Source organism: Hypanus sabinus, chromosome 3 (assembly GCF_030144855.1).
Source record: "Hypanus sabinus isolate sHypSab1 chromosome 3, sHypSab1.hap1, whole genome shotgun sequence".
Taxonomy (NCBI): domain Eukaryota; kingdom Metazoa; phylum Chordata; class Chondrichthyes; order Myliobatiformes; family Dasyatidae; genus Hypanus; species Hypanus sabinus.
In genome coordinates, this window is record NC_082708.1 from 161,324,574 (window position 1) to 161,344,808 (window position 20,235).

Consider the following 20,235-nt stretch of genomic DNA (forward strand, 5'->3'; position numbering starts at 1 on the left):
GATCTCCAGAATACCACTCTAACCTAAGCAACATTGTCTCCATCTAGTAGTTCTGGAAAATTAGACCCACTCCTCCCTATCATATGCTAATAAGCAGATGCATATAAACAGGTCGAGCAGAGAATGAAGGAAAACAAGAGGTCTCCAAGGACCCAGTGGAACTCACATGCAAGCGTGGAAGGTGCTGAAGTCATCAACCTGTGTACCAAAGACAAGGTATGCCAGCTGAGCATAAGCCAAGAAAACAATAAAAAACATGATGGCAAAACCCATAATATCTTTGGCACACCGAGACATGGTAGAAGACAACTGGATCATGGTTTTATTGAAGCTAATAAATTTGAAGATCTGTGGAAACAAAAGCTTCAATGTAATAAAGCTACTTCATTTTTCAATTTAACTACTATATAGGGTATTTAAATCCCTAAATGCCATTGATCTTTGTTATCTCACAGTACTAACAGGGCATCTGACAAGAAATGGAGGCAATCAAACAGAACTTGTTTTACTCTTTCATTAAATTATGTCTGATCTGCAGCTAGATTTATATGTATATATAAATTTAAAAAATTTAGAGATCCAGCACAGAACAGGCCCTTCTGGCACCACCCAGCAACCCACCTATTTAACACTGGACTAATCACAGGACAATTTACAATGACTAATTAACCTACTAACCAATACATCTTTGGAATGTGGTTGCAACTGACGCACTCCACTCACGCACATGTAAGACACAGTTTCTTTCTGTCCACCTTTAATCTCACCCTTTTCCGACTTAAACTTTGAAATTTCAACTTTATTCAGTCAGATCTGTAGAGCAAGTTATAATTATGGCTACTTTAAGAAGCACCAAAAGGAACCTGGACCCAGGCAACGGAAAGTCTAAAAAAGCTGACGAGTTCTCGGAGGAACCCCCTTGGGTGAAGAGATTAGAGACTCAAATCAGCAGTATCAGCACTGAAATAACTTGACTAAAAGAGAAGTTTGAAGAAAAAATTGACTCTCTGAGCCTCGATCTTAAAGAAGTTAGTCAAAATGCAGCTGACCTTTCTTCTCGTTTGGAAAAGGCTCCAACAATGAATTGTGGATCTGGAAGCTCAGTCGCGTCAGAATAATATTCAAATTGTTGGATAAAAAGAGAAATCAGAATCTGCCGACACACTGTATTATTTTGCTAAAATGTTTCAGTCTTTACTTCCAGAGGTTTATTCACTACCTCTGATTATTGAAATGGCTCACAGAACCGGTGCTTTAAAACTTTTGGATCAAGGTAAGAACAGGCATATTGTTATGCGTTTTCTCTGTTTTAGAGACAAAGACCGCATTATTAAGCTTGCAAGTAAACAAGGTTGTTTCAATTTCAAGGTTCAGAGATTCGTTTTTTTCCCACGCGAAATTGTTAAGAAGCAAACTGGATTTGCTTCGGCTATGAGATCAGTATATCAAAAAAAGCTCTTTCCATCGTTACAATACCCAGCTTTTTGTCAAAAATTCTGGGGCTCATATTTTTGATGACCCAAGCCAAAGCATTGCATTTTATTAACTCTTTGCCTAACAAGTCTGATGATGAGTCTGAAGCCTGAAGTTTGAATGATTTATAACGGTTTGATTGTCTCGTGGCGTAAATTGTGATGAAATTGGAAGATTTGATGGTTATAGAAAGTCTTTACCTTAAAATGTATTTTTATCTCTGAAAAAGACTGGTTTGGATGGTTTTAACCTCAGAAGACATAGCGGGAGAACTGTTGAAAGACTGTAGATAATTCTGAACCATCTAGAATTTTTTCTCTGCAGCATTTAAATGAACTGTTTTTTTTTGTTCTGTATGCTTTTGTAAATATCTTTTAAGTAATTATTTGGATTTCTTTACATTGTAAAGATAGATTGGATAATTTAAAGATGGTGATTGTTTTTCTTTTGTGCAAATATTTCAAGAATTGTTTTGGATGTGTTTTTCTTCCCGTATCTAATATTATGAAGGTTACTTTCAAAATTGAAGGTCATTTTGTTTTACAAAAAGCTACATGTCAACTGTAATGAGTTTTATGTTCGGTAGAGGGAGACAGAGATTACTTTTTTCATTTTTTTTTATTTAGGTAGGTGGAGTTTATAATTGCTTCTATGCTTTTCTTGGAGCTTGTGTCAATTGATATCGACTTATTTCTGGGCTTTGTAGTTTGGGTGGGGTTTTTTCCTTTTTTTTAATATCCCCATTATGGAATCCCGGAGCATACGTAAATAATTATTATTGTTGTTCATCTCCGCCATTTTCAACTATCTTATCCTGACATGCGTCTAACTACTCTTTTTAGATACAAAGTCTCATGATGATATCTAAACAGTTAAATGTTTTAAGTTGGAATGTCCGTGATTGGAATCATCCTATTAAGCATAAGAAAACATTTAAAATTATTAACTGATTCCAACCTGATATAATCTTTGCCCAAGAGACGCATATCAGGTTATGTGATAAAAAATCGAATTTTTTTAATCTTGGAAAGGTCCTCAGTTTCATGCAAACTCTCAGAGTAAAATTAGAGGTATTTCTATTTTTATTGATTCCAATATCTCTTTTAATCAGGAGGATATTATAGCCGATTTTAATGGTAGGTTTTTGATTGTTAAAGGATTAATTTATAATAGGAAAACAATTTTGGTTAATATTTATGGACCAAATGTCTTTTTACAGCTGTCTTTGCTCTATTACCTGATTTAAATGAATATATGCTATTAATGGCTGGTGATTTTAATACATGTTTAAATCCTTTAATGGATAAGTCATCACCCAAACATTAACTCCCTAATCGTTCTGCATCACTTATTAATTCCTTTTTAATTGATTATGGTCTAATTGAAGGATGGAGGCATATGCATCCTAGTGATAGAGAATACTCTTTTTTCTCACATGTTCATAATATATATTCGAGAATTGACTATTTTATAGTTGACCCTTGACTTCTAATGTTCAGAAATGTATGATACAATTGTTATCTCTGATCATGCTCCTTTAAACCAAATATTTGAACTGAAAGATGTTGCTTCTACTAGTCCATTTTAGCATTTACCAGAACACTTGTTACAAAGTTCAGAATTTGTTGAGTTTATTGAATCTCAGATAAGAGTTTTTTCTCTTTAATAATACAGGAAACGTCTCAAAATTAGTAATTTGGGATACATTAAAAGCCTATTTACGTGGTCAGATTATTTCGTATATAGCTAAACTGAAGAAACAAACAAGAATAGAATTAGATAAAATCTCTAAACAAATTAAAGAATTAGATAACATCAATGCAATCTCTCCAAATGTTGTTTCATTTAAAAGAAGAGTAGAATTACAATCACAATATAATTTATTATTAACATATCCTATTGAAGGATATTTGCTTAAATTGAAAAGTCAATTTTATATTTTTGGGGTAAAAATAATCTCTTAGCTTCCCAATTAAGAGCAGCTAGAGCTAAAAGACAAATTTTAAAGGTTCGTAAAAATAATGGAGACATAGCAAGTAACCATGAAGACATTAATAATATTTTTCAAGATTTTTATTCTGATCTTTATAGATCTCAATTTCCTGCAGATTCCTCCAAAATGAAGGCTTTTTTAACATAAGATTAAATTTCCTCAAATTTCTGCTGAAGATCAACAGACGCTTGATGCTCCAATTACTGAGCATGAAATTCGGAGAGCTATTTCATTAATGCAATCAGGTAAAGCTTCTGGACTTAATGGTTATTCAGTAGGATTTTACAAAAAAATTGAAAGATTACTTCCTCGGTATCTTTTGGAAATATTTCATGAATCCTTTGAGAAAAGTAGTTTACTTTCTTCCTTTTATGAAGCATTTATTTCCTTAATCATTAAGAAAGATAAAGAGCCTACTGAATGTTCATCATATAGTCCTAGTTCACTATTAAATGTGGATGCAAAAATTCTCTCTAAGATAATGGCTAACTGCTTGGAAAATATTTTAACTAAAATCATCTCTATGGATCAAACAGGCTTTATTAAAGGCCATTGCTCTTTCTCTAATGTTTGTAGATTGTTGAACATTATATATTCACCAATATCTAAGCAACCTCAATGTGTTATCTCCCTCGATACAGAAAAGGCATTTGATAGAGTTGAGTGGCTATATTTGTTTAAAGTATTAGAAACATTTGGTTTTGTTAATAATTTTAATAGGTGCATTTAAATGATTTATAAGAATCCTATTGCCACGGTTATTACTACTAACTTCAGGTCCTCTTTTTTTTCCCACTTCCTCGTGGTACTAGACAGGGATGTCCATTAAGCCCTTTATTACTTAATCTTGTATTGGAGCCTTTGACAATAACATTACATGAAGATAAAAATATTCATGGTATCTCTATGAATGGAACCATACATTAAGATTTCTCTTTATGTAGATGATCTTTTGGTTTTTATTTTGAATCCTGAAGAATCAATTCCTAATCTTTTGGAAACACTAAAAGGTTTTGGTAAATTTTCAGGACATAAACTTAACTTGAATAAAAGTGAATTGTTCCCATTAAATGCTCCTGTTTTTATATATAATGATATTCCTTTTAGAATTGTTAATACTTTTAAATATTTAGGTATTATAATTCCTAAAAAATAAAGATCTTTATAAAGCTAATATAGTTCCTTTAATGGACTCCATGAAACAACTATATTCTAGATGGAATCCACTTACACTCTCTTTAATAGGTTGTATCCATACTGTGAAAATTATGATTTTATCTAGATTTTTATATATTTTCCAAAATATACCCAACTTTTTAACTAAAAATGTTTTTGATCAGACTGACTCTCTCATTTCTTCCTTTATTTGGAACAATAAAAGACCAAGAATTAATAAGTATCATTTACAAAAATCTAAAAAAGATGGTAGACTTGCACTTCCTAATTTAAGACTGTATTATTGGACTGTTAATATCAGACAATTATGTTTTTGGCTATATTGGCTCAACAAGAGCCAAAAACCACTAGGTTGATTTGGAATTAAAAGCTGTTAAACAATTTCATTTAACTTCGATATTAGGAGCTCCATTATCTTTACAACTCTCTAAAATTCCAAATTTAAATCTTTACCCTGTTATTAATCAGTCCTTATGGATTTGGTTTCAGTTCCGCAATTTTTAAAATTTTAAACAACTTAAGTTGTCTAGTTTTTTATATCGAAACTTTTTATTTAAACCTTCAATAACTGACCCCATTTTTCTCCTATGGAGAAATAAAGGGATCCGTTCTTTTACAGATTTATTTTGTGATGGTCGATTGATGACTTTTGAAGAGTTAATTAACAAATATTCTCTCGCTCATACACATTTTCTGCAATATCTTCAGGTTAGACATTTTTTACAACAATATTTATCTAAGTTTCCATATTTGCAAGAATCTAATTTGTTGGATACCATTTTGAAGTTGAATCCTTTAGTGAGAGGTTCCATTAGCAGAATTTATAATTTACTTTTGTTACAAAAAGAGAACCTCTCACTAAAGATTAAACAAGATTGGGAGAGAGAACTTAATATGACCTTTGTTAATGAAGATTGATTGCGAGTTTTGAAAAACGTAAATTCTTCTTCTATATGTGCCAATCATGGTTTAATTCAGTTTAAAGTTGTTCATTGTTATTATTTAACAAAGGAAAGACTATCTAAAATATTTCCAAGTATAGGCAACTACTGTGATAGGTGTAAAACTGAAGTAGCTACTTTGTCACATATGTTCTGCTCATTTTCTTTATTAAAACTGTTTTGGAAATCTTTATTTTCTACAATTTCTAAAGCTCTGAAAATTAATTTATAACCTAACAGATTGACTGTTCTATTTGGAATAGTTCCACATCATATTCAGGGTATTTCATCTTCAGATCAACATGTAATTGCATTTGTTACATTATTGGCAAGAAGGGCTAATTTATTAAAATGGAAAGATACCTCTGTCCCCACATTAATTGAATGGTTTTCTCAAGTAATGTTATGTCTCAGTCTGGAAAAAAATTAGAAGTAGAACGTTTGATCCCCGATTCGATTTTGAGAGAAGATGGGGCTCTTTTGCCAAATATTATCATTTAATTTGAATTATTTTATATGATTTCCTTCCAATCTTATTCTATATAAATATGTTATATATATATATATAACATATATATTTATATATATATATGTATATATACACACCCACACACATACATATATAAAAAATGATAAGACGTATTGCTCCAGAAGTTGATTCCTAATGGGGTTCCCCCCCCCACACTTTTTTTGTACTTTTTTTTTCCTTAGTTAGATGTGGTTCTTTTTCTTCCTTCTTTTCCTTACATATAAATTGTTTTTTTCATTTTTTTCTTCAGCTTTATTAATTGTATATATATTAATTTGTTGAAGTTTTGTATCATTTTATAGCTGTAGAAGATTATGTACCAATAAAAAGATTCTAAAAATGAAACTGGAGCACCATAAGATCACAGGAAGAATGTACAAACTCCTTACAGACAACACCAGAATTGAAGTTCAAACTCCAATGTCCCAAGCTGTAATAGTGTCGTGTTAACTGCTGTGCTAACATATGGTAATTGCTCTGCCCAAGACCTCAAACTGAAGATGTTTGTACACAGCCCAGCCCATCCCACAAATCAGCATCCCCTCCATTGAATCAGTCTATACTTCTCACTGCCTCAGGAAAGCAGCCAGTATAATCAAGGACCCCTTCCAACCCGATCATTCACTTTTCTTCCTCCTTCCATTGGGCAGAAAATATAAAAGCTTCAGAACACACATGACCAGACTCAAAAACACTTTCAACTCTGCTCTTCTAAGACTCTTGAACAGACCTCTTATAATGATAAAGATGAACTCTTACTATAACACTATATTCTGCATTCTGCTTTCCTTTTTACTACCAAGACACACTTGTATATTTAGTGATCTGTCTGGATGGCATACAATCAAAAGTTTTTCACTGCATCGCAATGCATGTGATAATAATAAGTTAATTATCAATTAAATACTCTTAATTATTTCAATTAGATCACACCACTAACTTCGGTGTACTAATTTTACTCCATTGTAAGGCAGCCTCTCATAGCAATGCAAGGAAAACTAGTTGAGTATGCAATAGACACATGGGTGAAAGGGGATAGTCTTCTAATGTGGTGGGAAGAAAGGACTTTCAAAGTAGTGATTAATTTGTAAAAGTTACCTTCTAACTATATGTTTTGTGTGTTCAACAACCTCATCTCCAAATGGCCAATGTATATATGCAAAATAAATTCTAAAATGTGATACAGGACCTCCTCAGGTTATGACAAGCTTTCATTCCTGATAAATGTTTACAGCCTGAACAGACTGAAAGTTGGATGCAGCCATCAAGCAGTGCATTTTAATACAAACGCAGGCCAACCAAGGGCAACACGTGGTTAAACTGAGGCATTCAAACAATCAGATTCCTCTGTAAAATGCTATATTGCTGCAAACAATAATCCCACACTTTAGAAGATGCCTACATCTTACCAATCTCCCAAATACTCATCCCTCTGTACAGAAGTTTGGTATTCATAACCTGGGAAAGATCTGTACCTTAAAAAAAATGGTGTGGGGAAAGTTAAAAGGTTTGGTCAATAAATAATCTAGATGTTCATATAAATATACCTTAATCCACACAAAAAACACAACCACTGCAGCCATGTTGTTAAATTGAACCTGCCAATATGCCAGAGACTCAAGATTGGCATACGAATTCTGGTTCTCGAGTACCTCTCCGAGTAACTCCTCAACTACTGCTGTGCGATAGATGTTGATGCAAATTGTTATCAATGACAGCTGGAAAACAAGAGAAAAAAATAATCACTGAAATCCATAAGGAATGCAAGACATTCCTGTAGAATTAAAATTTATTTAAAGTTCTGAACTACTACATAGGCTGTTACCATGGGAAGAATTAAGTTGTCCATTCCCACTTTGCACATCTTCAATCTATAATATACTTGAAGATACTTTTAATAAATATTGGTGGACTCTATACACTGTAGGCAGAGTGCACAAGCTTTCTGGCTGAACCCTATCAGCAGTTCCAAAGTCCACACTTATAAGGTTTTAAATTCGAGCCAGCCGAAGGCAACAACTGAAAAAGACCCTTGAGACATTCAGCATCACCTCCTCTATGGTTGGGAAGTGGACGTGGATAGAGTGGTGTTGGATGGTAGTTACAACAGCAGTCAGTTCCTACAACAAGCTTCAGGTCGTGACTACTCAGACCAGATGAAGGTCTTGACCCTAGAAGTCCACTTGCTCCGAGCTGATAAGCCGAGTTCCTTGATCAGCTTGTTTTCTTTAGCTCCAGATTCCAGCATCACTTCAGTCTCCAGCTCCTACGATGTGTCCTATTCTTGTCACCTCCTTCATTATATAATTTGTAAAACTGTTTTGGAGTTCCTGACCTGTTGTCTGATCCAGCTGATCCATAACAGGCACAACCCTCTTCAAGAGGCTGGCAAGAAGGCAGCACACAATCTAAGGAACCTCACCATCAGGGACATGCCCTTGTCTGGCTACTACCATTGGAAGAGAGGTACAGAGGTACAAAGACCTGAAGACACAAAATGAATGATTTAGAAGCAACAATTTTCCTCTGCCATCACATTTCTGAACTGTCCATGACACTACTTTGTTCTTTTTTCTTTTATTTCCTTATTTTGTTACTTTTAGTAATTTTGATGTCTGTACTATACTGCTGCAGCAAAACAACAAATTTCACATTGTCAAGTGATAATAAATCTTATTTGGAACTTCTGAATAGAGAAGTAACTAATTTTTCAGATCAACTGACCGTTCTACGGGTAGGATAATGCAAAGTGAAATTACTGGAATATTGATTTAAAGACAAATTTAAATTCCCGTGTAGTAACAGAGGGATTCAAAATAAGTACAGGAAGTGTGGAATAACTAACTAATATCAAAAATTGACAGGAATCTATCATTTTAAAAGCTATCTTGTTCATTAATGTCCTTCAGAGAAGGAAGTCTCCCATCTAGATTACGTAAGGGACTGCAGATGCTGGAAATATGAGTGAAATACAAAATGCTGGAGGAACTCAAAAGGTCAGGCAATATCTGTGGTGGTAAATTGTCAAAACCCTCCATCAAGACTTAAAGAAAGAGGTGAGATAGCCAGTATAAAGAGGTGAGGGGAAGGGGTGGAGCAAAAGCTGGTATTCTACCGCATTGTGAAATAAACCTTGAAAAGACAACAATGTTAAACCTGCCAGCAATATCAATATCCTGTGAACAGATATATACAAACATAATCTCTTTTCACTCTTCTATGCTTCAGTCCCAAGTTCAAGGATATTTCCATTTAAATAAGTGTAATATTGTAGTTTGTCTAGATAAAAGCCAACTATCAAACAATCATGTTAAACTCGGGGCAACTTTGCCAAGAACTGTAGCGAGATTCTATAATTGGACCTTTTGCCATTCTGCTCAATTTGAACATTAGTTCTGAGGGTAAAGGTCTAAAATATTCTAATACTGATTGCACTTGAAAACTGTCACAAAAAGCAGTGTAAAATAAAAGCTCTTTTTCATTTCCAAGTTCTTTGCAAGCTAATACATCCCAAATACTTTGACAGATTTAAGCAAATTAACTGCCAGTTAGATGCTCACCACAATGATCAGAATATCCAAACAGTTCCAGACACTCCTGAAGTAATGCAGCTTGTGAACACGGATCTCCAGAAATTCTTCAACTATATAGTAGAATATGAAAACACAGAAAGCAACTTCACAGGCAGCCAGGAAATAATCAAATGAGGAGAGATAGCGAAAAAGTTTCACTGTCTGAAATTGCCAAGATGAGAGTGCACCTCCAGTTGCGGGGAACTCAACCACCAACCTGCAAGATTGAGACAAAACACCAATGTGAAACAATTAAAAAATAGAATAAAATGTCTTATAATACAAGTAGAATACAAACTATTTAAAATAGGATAAATAATGATGTGCTCAATAATAAAGTGTCCAACAACAATTTGGCCGTTATACTGAGAGAACTTCACTCTGATGGGAATAGTGGAAGTTTGTGGGAGGAGTACATGCAGCCATAGTAAATTAATAGTCTCACTTATCCATGTCCAATCATTTTAAATTTGCTTACAGATCTGGTGATCTTCCAACTTCCTAGAGATGCTAATCTACTGACCTCACAATCCACCTCAACAAGGCCCTTGTACCTTAGTGTCTGCCTTCACTGCACATTCTCTGTGACTGTTAACACCACATAGTGCATTCTGTTATTCCTTTCCCTTTATGTCCTCAATGTACTAATATATTGGAATGATCCGCATGGATGGCTTGCCAAATTAAGTTTTTCTCACTGTATCTTGGTTTGTGTGAAAATAATAAACCAAGTGTAACTGGAACCAATGCCAGAATATCCAATCCAATGGAACCAGACTAATAATTCTATTTTTGGAATTCCAAAGACAATTGAACCACAACTTTCAAACTCTACAATCATAGCATTAATATTTCAAGTGTATTTCAACTTCTACATACCAAACTTTTTTAAGTCACTTTGACCATTCATAATCAATCTCTTACTATGAAACTGTCTTAATTGTTATTTCAATAGCTTACTCTATATTTTGTAGGGTATACTGATTTATGATTATTATGCTTAGTCAAATGTTACTTTTAACTAACTACTTCCTTGTAATATAATTTACAACTTGATCTTGTTTTAAAGTATGCAGCTTTGATTTAACTGCCTGTTCTACCATCAAAAAGTTATTGATCATGTTTGGTTCTCTTCACTTAAGCTTTACCACAACTGAAACTATTAAAAAAGTGAATATCATGTTAGGTCAAAATTGTTTATATTTTCTTAATATTGCTTTTTTGCAATTGAACACAAAAGCTAAAAGGTTTTAAATTAACAGAACTGCAAAAAGAAATCATTATTGACTCCCCACTCTTCAGCTGATCTTCATGTACATCTTGCTAACTTTGAGTTACTGAAAATTGGTCCTCCTATTGAAAACCGAATAATAGAACTTGTGTGCTTAAGGATGTATAATTTCTGTCAAGCTTCTAGCTTAGCCAACAAGTAAAAACACATTCATTGTTCCTGATCGTACCTGATCACACAAAATAAGTTAATGTTTCCATTGTAGACAGAGAAATCAATAAACACAACCCTGGTGCCTCGATCAAGCCATAGGTTCTCCTTCAGCACCTTTAACTTTGCAGCTGTTTCATCTCTATTTCTTGCCAGGTCCAAGTAATATCCTGCTCCACTGTATATGGCAACTAATCCCCAGTAGCCGATCTCTTTCAGATCTTTCTCACTCGTATATGTCCAACTGTTTGGAAGAGAAAAGCCACATATTTATGCTTCCAAATTATTTCTCCAGAATCACACAGAATTCATTCAAGGAGTGACCCAAGACACTTCGTGCTGGCAGGTTTTGAGCAAGGAATGTATCATAATTTAAGTTGAAGTTAATCTCAACCAAATATCATTTAGTGGGCTATTTCTCTCCATAGATGCTGTCTGACTTGCTGACTTCCTCCAGTTGCTCAGTTTTTGTTGTTGCATTGTAAACTTTGGTATTGAATTTCTCTAGCTGCAGAGCAGTGACCCTGGTTGATAAATTTTGACCCTTTTGCTCCTTTCAGAGTGTTTATTACTACCTGGTGAATCATCTTAAAGGAATGAACAAAGACAGGAAGAAGAAATAGATTGTTTGCTATTGCTATTTACTTGGCCTACTTACAAGGTTAGATGCAAACAGCAGAAGATGAAAAAAGAATGACGATCTTGTGCTCCCAGAGAGACAATCAAAATGCAATGCTACAACCCCAGTTCTCGGATATACACCCATCATGGGTTGAAATTTTCCCCAGGTTTTGTCAATATCAATTATTCATGTTATTATGTAATACATTCAAAGCACAGAACTAAATATAATCTGGGGGGAAAAAAATCACATGAAAGACAAAGCTTAAAGAAAAGTAGATTGCAGTGAAATCACCTTCAACAGCTTGGCAAGTGAAATTAGGGGAAAAAGTCACCATATAAAACCATTATTTCATGTCAACAAATTCATTTTATTAAATGTACATCTCTAAAATATTTTAGTGATGTGTTCACGAGGTGTCATTCAGAACATAGGGAACCACAACAGGAATCATAAAATGAAATGATACGTACGCTGTTTTATTCATGAGACCAAATGATGCAGTATCTTCGTTTGCAATAGAATATACATCATAGCATTCCTTGATCTCATCTTTTAGGTCTTCATGTACTTTACATGATTCATTCTTTACTTTCAGCTGCCTGATGCGAGGCACTCCCAAAAGCAGATTTTCATAATAAATTAAACTTTTGTTTACACCTAGTGTTTTATTATTGTACCACAGGTCCCAATAAAGCCCATCGAGCAAAGGACCTTCTGTGAACTAGATAGAAATGAATGTACAAAAACAGACAAACACTGGGTTACTCATGAATGTACATAAAATCTAACAAACAACATTCTACAAATGCACACAAACATATTAATTTTGAAAAACGAACAATCCTATAACTTCTCCACCTTAACTCCAGATTAAAGCAAATGTATTATTTGTACATTCTATCCAAATAGTAACCCAAAATTAGACTGAGGTCTTTGCCACTTCAGGAAGCAGAAACTTAAGTGATATCATCTTTAAACCTAGTCCGCCAGTTGGAAACCTATAACTTAAGAGGGCTATTTCTTCTAATAGATCATAGACAATCTGACTGTCACACACTAAATTTAATCTAATTATGTGTAATTTTAGAAGCATCCCTTGTGCAGGGAGACATTAAAATCTACATCATTCCGTTTTATTTGTCAGATTTTCCAATTACAAATATTCCAACAGAGCACATTTATAACAGAAACTTGTCACACAATAAATAGACCCCCTTGTCCTCAATTTTACATCTGCCAATTACTGGACCTGTACCTCACAGAAACTTACCTACATATAATTCAAACTGACATAGTGTTCATCCCCTACTTTAATCAAACACATTTTGCCCTCAAGTAATACATCCTAGCAAGTTACAAACAAGAGAAAATGTGCAGATGCTGGAAATCCGAGCAACACACAAACTGCTGGAGGAACTCAGCAGGCCAGGCAGCATCTATGGAAAGGAGTACTGTCAACATTTCAGACCGAAACCTTTCAGCAGGACTCTTTTCCATAGATGCTACCTGGCCTGCTGAGTGCTCCAGCATTTTGTGTGTGTTGAGCAAGTTACAAGTGGATATTTATGTTCTGATATATTTTGATACTGAGTTTTGTGAAGCTGGTCATGACTAGACTGAACTCCTGCCTCAGCAAGGATCTGGACCCATTGAAATTTGCCTATCGTCACAATAGGTCAATGGCAGACGCCATCTCAATGGCTCTTCACATGGCTTTAAACCACCTGGACAACACAAACACCTACGTCAGTATGCTGTTCACCAGCTATAGCTCAGCATTTAATACCATCATTCCCACAATCCTGATTGAGAAGTTGCAGAACCTGGGACTTTGTACCTCCTTCTGCAATTGGATCCTCCACTTCCTAACCGGAAAACCACAATCTGTGCAGATTGTTGATAACATATCCTTCTCGCTGACGATCAACACTGGCGCACCTCAGGGGTGTGTGCTTAGCCCACTGCTCTATTCTCTATATACACATCTCTGTGTGGCTAGGCACAGCTCAAATACCATCTATAAATTTGCTGATGGTACAACCACTGTTGGTAGAACCTCAGGTGGTGACGAGAGGGTGTACAGACTGAGATATGACAACTAGTGGAGTGGTGCCGCAGCAACAAAGTGGCACTCAAAGTCAGTAAGACGAAAGAGCAGATGGTGGACTTCAGGAAGGACAAGACGAAGGAACACATTCCAGTCCTCAGTGGGATCAGAAGTGGAGAGAGTAAGCAGCTTCAAGTTCCTGGGTTTCAAGATCTCTCAGGATCTAACCTGGTCCCAACATATTGATGTAGTTATAAAGAAGGCAAGACAGTGGCTATATTTTATTAGGAGATTGAAGAGATTTGGCACGTCAACAAATACACTCAGAAACTTCTATAGTTGTACTGTGGAGAGCATTCTGACAGGCTGCATCACTGTCTGGTATGGAGGGGCTACTGCAAAGGACTGAAAGAAGCTGCAGAAGGTTGTAAATCTAGTCAGTTTCATCTTGGGTACTAGCCTACAAAGTACCCAGGACATCTTCAAGGAGCAGTGTATCAGAAAGGCAGCGTCCATTATTAAGGACCTCCAGCACCCAGGGAATGCCCTTTTCTCACTGTTACCATCAGGTAGGAAGTACAGAAGCCTGAAGGCAAACACTCAGTGATTCAGAAACAGCTTCTTCCCCTCTGCCATCTGACTCCTAAATGGACACTTTGGACACTACTTCACTTTTTAAAAAATATACAGTATTTCTGTTTTTGCACATTAAAAAAATCTACTCAATATACACAATTAATTTATTTGTTTATTGATTATTATTATTTTTACTTTTTTCCTGCTACATTGAACTGCTATGTTAACAAATTTCATGTCAAATGCCGGTGAAAATAAACCTGATTCTGATTCTCGACTGTACTAAAGTTTTTGACAATGATCACTCTCGAAAGGCTGGTCCAGAAGGTTAAGGGATATGAGGTCCATAGAAACTTGGATTCAAAACTAAGACAAGCAAAATTGCTGATGCTAGAATCTGAAGCAACAAACAAGATGCTGGAGGACCTCAGCAGGTCAAGCAGCACATGTTGAAGGAAACAAGACGAATAACATTTTGGGTTGAGACTGAAAGATGAAAGGGGGATGGCCAGTATATAAAAAAAGGTGAGAGAAGGGGTGGAATAACTGCCGGCAAACAACAGGTGGTTCAAGGTGAGGGAGATGACAAGCAGATGAAGAAGGTTAAGAGTGTCTTGTAAAAGTATTCAGCCCCCAAACATTTGTTCACATAAATCAGTATTACAACCAGGGATTTTGATCAACTGAGAATTTTTATTTGTGAATCACATGCTCCTTTTCCACAGTAGAGCCCAAAAAACAAGGAAAATTGTAAAGCATGAAAAATTAAATTCAAAAATTGAATGTCAGCGGTTCAGAAGTATTCATCCCTTTTGCCCAGTACTAAGGTGAACTATCTCTTGCAGCTATTACAGCCAGTTATCTTTTTGGATAAGTCTCTATTAGTTCTGCATAACATGGTGGAGCAAGATTTGGCGTTCCTCCTTGCAAATTGCTCAACCTGTGCCAGGTTAGTCAGGGAGCAGCAGTGGATAGCAATTATGAGGTCTTGTCAAGGCTCTGACTGGACTGCTAAAGAACATCAATGTTTTTAAATTTTGAAGCCACTCCTTGGTTGCTCTGGAATTGTCTTGCTTTAAGCTTTCTGGCAGAGGCTAGCAGGTTTTTATCCAGGATCTCTCTGTATTTAGCAGCATTCATCTTCCCATCAGTTCTGACCAGATTTCCAGTCTCTGCTGCTGAAAGGTATTGCCATAGAATGATGCTATTTCCACCATACTTTACAATAGGGATGGTATTACCTGGCTGATGTACAATATTAGATTCACGCCACACATACCGCTTAGTGTTGAGGCCAGGAAGTTTCACTTTAGTCTCATCCGACTACAAGGCCTTCTTCCATATCTCTACAGTGTCTTCTAAGTGACTTTTTCCAAAGTCTTTACAGTTAAGGATATGTTTATTTTAGTCAGGGCTTCTTTCTTGCCACTTCCATTAATACTCTTTTTCTGAACTTAATCTCCAGTTGCAGCCAGTAGCCTCTCTTACAAGTATCATTCTTCTTCGGTGACTAAGTTCAGATGAGTGGCCTGACCTAGGGAGTGTGACTCTCCAAGGTATGTTCAGTGTCTTTGAGATGGTCTTGTACCCTTCCTCAGATTTGCACTTCTTTATTTTCATTTTCCTGACTTAGCCTGAATGTTCTTTTGTCTTCATTTTGGTTTGGTCTCTTAAAAATCTTCAATACTGATGGACCTTACAGAGAGGGGGAGTATTTATTCTTATTAAGTCATTGAAAACAGGTGATCTTCCAGTTTTCGACTTTAACAAATTGGGTGAGTTGGTAAGGTAGTCTTTACAAAGGAGATAAACATTTTTTTATCTTCACAATTTTGGTTTTAAGTTTCAGTAAATTGTTGCCTTTGGATTTTTAAAAAAAATTTGACATGATGCATAATGTTGTGTACTTTAGCTCAAAAAATTCCACTTCAATATACAGTGGCATGCAAAAGTTTGGGCACCCCGGTCAAAATTTCTGTTACTGGGAATAGCTAAGCGAGTAAAAGACGACCTGATTTCCAAAAAGCATAAAGTTAAAGATGACACATTTCTTTAATATTTTAAGCAAGATTACTTTTTTTATTTCCATCTTCTACAGTTTCAAGATAACAAAAAAGGAAAAAGGCACGAAGCAAAAGTTTGGGCATCCTGCATAGTCAGTACTTAGTAACACCCCCTTTGGCCAGTATCACAGCTTGTAAATGCTTTCTGTAGCCAGCTAAGAGTCTTTCAATTCCTGTTTGGGGGATTTTCGCCAATTCTTCCTTGCAAAAGGCTTCTAGTTCTGTGAAATTCTTGGGTTGTCTTGTACGCACTGCTCTTTTGAGGTCTATCCACAGATTCTCGATGATGTTTAGGTCGGTGGACTGTGAGGGCCATGGCAAAACCCTCAGATGGCGCCTCTTGAGGAAGTCCATTGTCCTGTTGTAGAAGCCATCCTCATTTGATCTTTAGCTTTTTTTTAAATAGACGGTGTGATGTTTGCTTCCAGAATTTGCTGGTATTTAATTCATTCTTCCCTCTACTAGGGAACTGTTCCCCAGGCCACTGGCTGCAACACAGCATGATCAATCCACCCCTGTGCTTAACAGTTGGAGGGGTGTTCTTTTCAAGAAATTCTGAACCCTTTTTTCTCCAAATATACCTTTGCTCATTGCAGCCAAAAAGTTCCATTTTAATTTCATCAGTCCACAGGACTTGCTTCCAAAATGCATCAGGCTTGTTTAGATGTTCCTTTGCAAACTTCTGACGCAGAATTTTGTGGTGAGGACACAAAATGTCTCTTCCATGAAGATCATATTTGTGCAGCTGTCGCTGCACAGTAGAACAGTGCATTACCACTCCAGAGTCTGCTAAATCTTCCTGAAGGTCTTTTGCAGTCAAATGGGAGTTTTGATTTGCCTTTCTAGCAATCCTACAAGCAGTTCTCTCGGAAAGTTTTCTTGGTCCTCCAGACCTCAAATTGACCTCCACCGCTCCTGTTAACTGCCATTTCTTAATTACATTATGAACTGAGGAAACAGCTACCTGAAATTGCATTGTTATCTTCTTATAGCCTTTTCCTGCCTTGTGGGCATCATTTATTTTAATTTTCAGAGTGCTAGGCAGCTGCTTAGAGGAGCCCATGGTATCTGATTGTTGGGACAAGGTTTGAGGAGTCAGGGTATTTATAAAGCTTTGAAATTTGCAACAAAGGACCTTTCCTAATGATGACTGTGAACAAGCCATAGCCCTAACAAGCTAAGGGCTTGTTAGAGCTTGGTAAAAGTTATCTGAGAGCTCAAATCTTTTGGGGTGCCCAAACTTTTGCATGGTGCTCCTTTTCATTTTTTCACTCTAAAATTGTACAAAACAAAAATAATACACTAATCTTGCTTAAAATGTTGATAAGAATGTTTCATCTTTGACTTTATGACTTTTGGAGATCAGTTCATCTACTCACTTAACTATTCACAGTAACAAAAATTTTGACCGGGGTGCCCAAACTTTTGTATACCACTGTACATAAAATTTAGAAAATGAGTCAGTAAAATGTGAAAATAGCTGTGAGGGCTAAATGCTTTATCAAGGCACTGTAGGTGGAGGCAACAAGGAGCTGCAGATGATGGAATCTGAAAGGAAAGGAAGACAGCATGGAATCAAGTAAGGGAGATGGGGCGGGCAGACAGGGATAGTGAGGGTGGGGAACAAGTGGAAGGAGTGTGAGGGTGATGGGCAGATAGAATGGGTGGAAGAGGGGAATGAAGTAAGATATTGGGGGGTTGAGGGAGCACTGAGTATATCAGGAGGAGAGAGAAAGGAACAAAAGAGAGCAGGTTTATCTGAAATAGTTTTTATACTTTAAAGGGAAAAACAGTGCAGAACTTTAATATTTATGGTCATTATATTCAGTGGTGTTAACTTATTTGGCCAATGGTGCAGCTGTATATAGCTTTGGTTAGACCACATTTGGAGCATTACGTATAGTTCTGAAATATGGTTCTGTAGACAACATTACAGGAAGGATGTGGAATCTTTGAAGATGACACATAGTTCACTAGGATGTTGCTTGGAATAGAATGTATTTGCTTTAAAGATAGACTAGACAAACTTGGATTGTTTTCTCTGAAGCTGGAGGGTGAGCTGATAAAGTTTTATAAAAATATGAAAGAAATAGGTAGGGTAAGTAGTCACAGATAAAGTCTTTTTCCCAATACTAGAAAGAATATAGGAATATCTTTACAGTGAGGGGGTAATACTTAAAGAAGATTTACATGGCTAGACATTTTTAAAAGAAATACAGAATGGCAGGTGACTGGAATTTGCTGCCTGAGGAATGAGTAGAAGAAAATACTGCAGCAACATCTTAGACAATACATGAACAGGTAGGAAACTGAGAGATACAAGGTCGACCCAGAGATTCTGGGCTGAAGGGCCTATTCCTGTGCTGTACTACTCTAGTATTAAGACCATAAGACATAGGAGTAAAATTAGGCTATTCAGCCCACTGAGTCAACTCCGCCATTCCATCATGGCTCTCCCAGATTCCACCTGCTTCCACTTTTAACATACCCAAGGGCTTAGTCTCCACTGCAGTCTGTGGCAGAGCATTCTACAGATTCACTATACTCTGGCTAAAAATATCTCTCTTTTCGTCATCGTCTGAACCCTTAGTGGCACACGGAGCCTCCAATATTTCTCTTTACCCCGTTCTAAAAGGTCGCTCCTCAATTTTCAGGCTGTGTCCTCTAGTACGGATACCTCCACCATTAGAAACATCCTTTCCACATCCACCCTATCTAGTTCTTTCAACATACGGTAGGTTTCAATTAGATCCCACCGCCCCCCCACCTATTCTTCTTAATTCTAGTGAGTACAGGCCCAAAGCTGCCAAACGCTCTTCATATGTTAACCCTGTCATTCCCAGAATCATTCTCGTAAACGTCGTCTGGACTCCTTCCAATGACAACACATTCCTCCTGAGATATGGGGCCCCAAACTGTTGACAATACTCCAAGTGCAGTCTGACTAGTATCTTATGAAGCCTCAGCATCATCTCCTTGTCTTTATATTCTATTCCCTTTGAAATAAATGCCAACACTGCATTTGCCTTCTTTACCACAGGCTCCAACCGTAAATTAACCTTCAGGTAGTCTTGCACGAGAACTCCCAAATACCACTGCTCTTCTGATGTTTGACTTTTTGTACATTTAGATAATAGCTTGCACTATTGTTCCTTTTAACAAAATGTATTATCATACATTTCCCAACACTGTATTCCATCTGCCTCTTTTTTTTTGCCCATTCTTCCAATTTGTTTAAGCAAGTCCTGTTGTAATCGCATTGCTTCCTCAACACTACCTAACCCTCCACCTATCCTTGTATCATCTGCAAACTTTGCTACAAAGCCATTAAGTCCATTATCTAAATCAATGTCAAACAATGTGAAACGTAGCAGTCCCAATACTGACCCCTGTGGAACACCACAGGCAGCCAACCAGAAAAGGCTCCCTTTATTCCCACTCATTGCCTCCTGTCTGTCAGCCAATCCTTTATCCACACCAGTATCTTTCCTGTAATGCCAAGGGATGTTATCTTGATAGCAGCCTCATGAGTGGCACCTTATCAATGCCTTCTGAAAATCCTAGTAAATGACATCCATTACCTCTCCTTTATCGACCCTGCTTGTTAGTTCCTTGAAGAAATCTAACAGATTTGTCAGGCAAGATTTCCCTTCACAGACACCATGATGACTTTGATTTATTTTATCATTAGTCTCCAAGTACTCTGAAACCTTATCCTTAATAATAGACTTCAACACTTCCCCAATCACTGAGGTTACACTAACTGGCCAATCCATCTCTCACATTTATTCCACCACTC

The 20,235-nt window shown here is 36.4% G+C and overlaps 1 protein-coding gene across 1 annotated transcript in view; it reads right to left on the reverse strand.

The window, feature by feature from the left end:
• Positions 1 to 20,235, reverse strand: part of pkd2 (polycystic kidney disease 2) — a 55,482-nt gene that overhangs the window by 12,587 nt on the left and 22,660 nt on the right. Inside the window, exons 4-8 of the mRNA XM_059965508.1 lie at positions 12,221 to 12,471; positions 11,145 to 11,369; positions 9,673 to 9,901; positions 7,660 to 7,830; positions 167 to 348 (exon numbers count right to left, since the gene is read on the reverse strand). Coding sequence (XP_059821491.1) covers positions 167 to 348; positions 7,660 to 7,830; positions 9,673 to 9,901; positions 11,145 to 11,369; positions 12,221 to 12,471 — 1,058 coding nt within the window. The remainder of the gene's footprint in view (positions 1 to 166; positions 349 to 7,659; positions 7,831 to 9,672; positions 9,902 to 11,144; positions 11,370 to 12,220; positions 12,472 to 20,235) is intronic.